Source organism: Cibotium barometz, chromosome 23 (genome assembly GCF_041138505.1).
Source record: "Cibotium barometz isolate CiBa-2024 chromosome 23, ASM4113850v1, whole genome shotgun sequence".
NCBI lineage: Eukaryota > Viridiplantae > Streptophyta > Polypodiopsida > Cyatheales > Cibotiaceae > Cibotium > Cibotium barometz.
Genome location: NC_141068.1, coordinates 38169623 through 38174880, shown reverse-complemented (window position 1 = coordinate 38174880; position 5258 = coordinate 38169623). Strand labels below are relative to the sequence as shown.

General features: G+C 40.8%; 1 protein-coding gene across 1 annotated transcript; it reads left to right on the top strand.

The window, feature by feature from the left end:
• The first annotated feature begins 373 nt into the window (after positions 1–373).
• LOC147625911 (uncharacterized) lies at positions 374–1747 on the top strand. Its single transcript, XM_086817868.1, has 2 exons — positions 374–788; positions 971–1747. Exons 1-2 carry the CDS (start codon positions 415–417, stop codon positions 1548–1550), a joined length of 954 nt encoding a protein of 317 aa, XP_086673994.1. The 5' UTR covers positions 374–414; the 3' UTR covers positions 1551–1747.
• Positions 1748–5258: the final 3511 nt, after the last annotated feature.

Sequence of the window (5258 nt, the reverse complement as noted above, 5' to 3'; positions counted from 1 at the left end):
AAATCTATATTTTCTACGTGTCTATCTTCAAAATGTAGGACATACAACCCACAAGCGGACCGATTCTGGACCGTGTGGATCGGCCTCATGTGAGGTACATTTGTCTCGCGAGTCGCGGGTGGGTGGCCTGGGGATGTATACCAGCGTTGATTTATCTGAACGTGAGCGTGCACTTTTATGGACTTGCCATGTGATCAGGCTTCACGACTTAATTAGGAGCAGCAGCTGAAGAGGCCGAGGTAGCCTTTTGTGAGAGAGACTGAGAGCAGGATGGGAGGACATATGGAAGAGTTTGATTATGAAGACAAGCTCAGGCGGGTGGTCACGCAAGGCTCGAAGCTTGCGAGAAGCCTGCAAGAAAATGCGGTATTGGTGGCTGCGGGCAGTCTGGGGGGCGAAAGCCCAAGCCAGAATATGCGGTCCCTTTTACTCCTGCACGGCTCGCTTGACATGGTGAAGCATATGAACCAGTTTATCGAGCTCTTAATGTGTAGAACTCCTGTATTACGGGACCATGTTAGAGTTGATCATGTTAACGACAAGCTGGAAGAAGTGAAAAATTGCGAGAAGCAAATTGTGGTAGTCGAGAATTTGGAAGCCGGTGCTCATCTGCATGAGAACTTGCAAGGTGCAGCACTAGGCTCTGCCAGCAGTCGATTAGTTAGGAAGCGTAGGAAACCTGTGTGGAAGCAGACTGTGCGCGTTCCAGTGGGCTACACAGAGCACTTGGACCGCTATATTTGGCGGAAGTATGGCGAGAAGAATATCCAAGGTGCCAAATACAAGAGGTAACATTAATTAAGTAGATTAAAACAAAAAAACAGACAATCTGATTTATGATCAATCGCCTATAATTTGCAAACTCAGGTAAGTCTGCACAATTAATAGTGTCTACCATTCCAGAATTAAGTGGATTTTTAGCTAGCTTTACTTTGTTTTATGATAAATCACGCCTATAATTTTGCTGCAGGAGCTACTTCAGATGCGCTCACAAAGGCTGCCTAGCCTTGAAGCAGGTGCAGAAATGCGAGAATGACGTCACCCCTGAAGATTGGGACGTCACGTACATCGACACGCACACGTGCACCGCCCAAAGCATTCCTATGCAGGACGAGCTGCTGATCAACGTAGCCGGCGAATCTTTCCCATTTATTGAAAATCATGATAGAAGTCGAGTACCTGAGGCATTGCCCCTCGCTGATCATCTGCACATTTTTAATCAACTCTCTCCTCCATTGACTGTGCACAACGTCATTTCGCATCCTTTCATAGCTATGGCGCCCCCCTCTTCTGCAACACTAGCTATCGACGATCATTTCGCAAATGATCGTCGATCTCACCACCTCGTGACCCCTGCACAACTAACCAGAAATGCTAATCTATTGACAAACCCGACCAGCTCTTTTCGACCATCTCCACTTCTCATTCCTGATCATCATCAGAGTTATAGTACTCTGCCTACAGCAGGGGCGACGAATGTGAATCACACAAGCTTATTCCCATGTCCGTTTGTGAATCTTTTTGCGTCCCTTGAAGGAGGAGGCGTCTAAGCCAGCTATAAGAACTATAGACGCCTTAATGTATGTAATATTAGTTCAGTCTAAGCTATATTAAGACTTATAGACGTCTAAGCTGCAATAATCCCTTTGTGTCCCTTGAAGAAGGCCTCTAAGCAAGCTATACACGCCTTAATGTATGTAATATTGCTGTACTGATTACTCAGATCCAGCGCATTCAGGCTCGTGAAGTTTTACTTTCAAATGGTGTGATCTGGTTCTCTTACAAAGAACTTTTACACAAATGCTTATGTGCTAAAAAATTATGTATGTGAAACTGAAGTTTAGCTTTTAACAAGTATGAAAAATAAAGTTCATACAAACAAAATATTAAACCTACTTTATATATATATATGCGCTAACCTTTACTTTTTCCTATGTGTTGATAGAAACATTCTCAATTCTAACCCGTGCGAAGAGGTATATAATTCTCCACTTAATATTTTTCAAATTTCTGGAATTATAGGACCTTACAGCTCTTCCTATAGTAATAGGAGCCAACCCCTCTAACCTCCAAATTGCATCTTGAACCCCCAAATTCTTGCCACATGGCATCTTCGTAAAACTCTTCATATATATATATAGAAGATAGAGATAGAGTTAGAGATATAAACATAGTGTCAATTAGATGGATAGCTTGAGTGGGCCTAACCCGTCTACTATATATTTATTATATATTTGCTATATAATAAATAAAAATATATTTTAAAAATATTATAATAATAATAATATTTAATTTTAATATTTATCTATTTACATAATATACATATAAATGTATTATATGTTATATATATATATATATATAGTTCTATAATAAATATGCATATATATATATATATAATAAATTAATATTCATATATATATATACTTATTATAAATTTACTATAAGAGATAAATAATTATGTTTATATGTATATTTATGTGTGTGTGTATATATATATATACACACACACATAAATATAAACTTATAAGTTTATATTTATGATATATTTTAATTTTATAATTAAATATTTATGAATATATATATATATATTTGTTATATAACAAATAGATGTTTATTATGTCATAGTATGTATGCATGTCAAACCCATATGCATGCCTAGCCTTCTACGACGGAACCTGAAGGTTTCTTTTTCTCCTGTGGTCCTTGGGTCATGCAAGAATGGTCCTTACACATATACATGGCAAGAATGGTCCTAGGGCCATTCTTGGATGCCCCATGGCCATTCCAAAATGACCTTGAGGCCTTGGGGTCATGCACGAAAGGTCCTTACACCTGTTGTGAATGAAAAGAATGGCCCTAGGACCATTCTTGGTGGATACCCCATGGCCATCCCAAAATAACCTTGAGGCCTTGGAGTCATGCAAGAATGGCCCTTGGGCTATTTTTTCACCTATTGTGCATGAAAAGAATGGCCCAAAGGCGATTCTTGGAAGCCCCATGGCCAATAAAAAATGACCTTGAGGCCCAAGGGTCATACAAGAATGGTCCTTACACATGTTGTGCATGGCAAGGATGGTCCTACGGCCATTCCTGAATGCCCTATGGCTATTCCAAAATGACCTTGAGGCTTTTGGGTCATGCAAGACTAGTACTTACACCTGTTGTGCATGAAAAGAATTGCCCTAGGGCCATTCTTGGAGGCCCCATGATGATCCTAAAATGACCTTGAGGCCTTGGAGTCATGCAAGAATGCCCCTTGGGCCATTCTTCCACCTGTTGTACATGAAATGGTGGATATTTAAGGCCTTGGGATTATGTAGGAATGGTCCTTACACCAGTTATGCATGAAAAGAATGGCCCTAGGACTATTCTTGGATTTCCCATGGCCATCCCAAAAATGACCTTGAGGCCTTGGGGTCATGCAAGAATGACCCTAGGGCCATTATTTTCATGCACAATAGGTGGAAGAATGACCCCAAAGGCCATTCTTGTATGACCCTAAGGCCTCAAGGTCATTTTGGAATGGCCATGGAGCATCCAAGGATGACCTCTTTTCATGCACAATATGGCCCAAGGCCTCAAGGTTGTTTTGGGGTGGATATGCGGGCATGCAAGAATGGCCATAGGTCCATTGTTTTCATACACACCATGTGGAAGAATGGTCCTAGGGCTATTCTTGCAATACCCCAAGGCCTCAAAGTCATTTTGGGATGGCCATGGGGTCATCCAAGAATGGCCATAGGGCCATTCTTTTCAAGAGCCAGAATCTAGAAGGTAGATCCTTGCTTTTGAGCATACATTTAATTCTGCCATTTTCATGGGTGTCCGATTTTTATGTTTAGCTACACCATTCAACTGTGGTGTATAAGGAGTAGTACACTGATGACAAATGCCATGGGACAGCATGAAAGTAGCACTCATTTGACAAAAATCCCCCCCTCTATCGCTACACAATGTTAGCAACTTATAATTACAAGCATTCAACAAGAGCAAGAAACTATTGGAAAGCTGAGACGGTATCAAACTTGACTTTCATACCATACACCCATTAGAAGCATGTGTAATATTATTAATAGAAGTGCTGAAATAGAGATGCCCATCGAAAGAGGGAGTCTGCATAGGACCACAGAGATCATTGTGCACTAGTTGCAATGGGCAAGTAGCATGGATAGTGCCATCTTTCAGAAAGGGCTGACGATTCATACACCCAGTAGAAGCATGTGTAATATTATTAATAGAAGTGCTGAAATAGAGATGCCCACCAAAAGAGAGAGCCCACATAATACTACAGAGATCATTGTGCACTAGTTGCAATGGGCAAGTAGCATGGATAGTGCCATCTTTTAGAAAGATTTGACAAATCATCTTTCCCAATATACATGCCTTGCATACATGGTTGTGTGGAGCTACATAGGCAGTAGCTTATGAACCATAGCTTGATGCTATACCGTGCATAATACATGGAAAATTCAAGTGACCAAACCAAGCATGCCAAAGCTCAGTATCATGCTAAATATGTGGCATGGAAACAACCAAGGCATTTGAATGAGGATCAATATTCCTTTCATACTTGTCAAGCCTGTATAGACCATTGTGTAGTTTACCAGACAAGAGAAACAAATTTGAATCAATTTTGTCATGAATGGCATAACAATGATCAGAAAACTGAATCTTCAAGCCATCTTTGGCAAGTGCTGAGATAGAACTAAAATTCTTGTGGATTTTGAGTACAAACGAGGTGTCAACAAGACTACAAGGATCCCTAGAGCGTGAAGTACATTGCCAATGCCTTTGATGGTCGGCGCTCGTGCCCCAATTTTGAATTTTTTCCCAACTACTTGCTCGGCGTCCCCGACTTTGAATTTCCATTTCAGCCCTGCGTTTCAAACAGGTTCTTTTCCTCCCGCAATCGACACGTCTACGTTGGTTCCGACCTTTGTTTCCTACAAAACCATCATGCCCACACGCCATCGGGGACTTCAAGCATCCGTCACGTATGTGCGACATCGGAGACTTTCGTGCGTCCATCTACGTTTCATGTGTTCTCTCATCTAATTGAATACTTTACGCAACAAGTAAGTCCTTCTTTAATTGATTGTCTATATCAATATAAATGCTTACTTGATTGCACGCTAAGTGTGCCATTTGTCAATCGTTGCTCGTCGTAGATTGTTTGCACTTCTGTTTTGCTGCTCTCTTTTGTATCTTCACATATGTCGAGAACCTGTAAAACTAATCTTTGTGCATAGTATATAATC

Coding starts and splice junctions, on each gene's coding strand:
- LOC147625911 (XM_086817868.1), top strand. CDS start 415: ATGCGGTCCCTTTTACTCCTGCACGGCTCGCTTGACATGGTGAAGCAT. Junction 789..970: donor CAAGGTGCCAAATACAAGAG/GTAACATTAATT, acceptor ATTTTGCTGCAG/GAGCTACTTCAGATGCGCTC.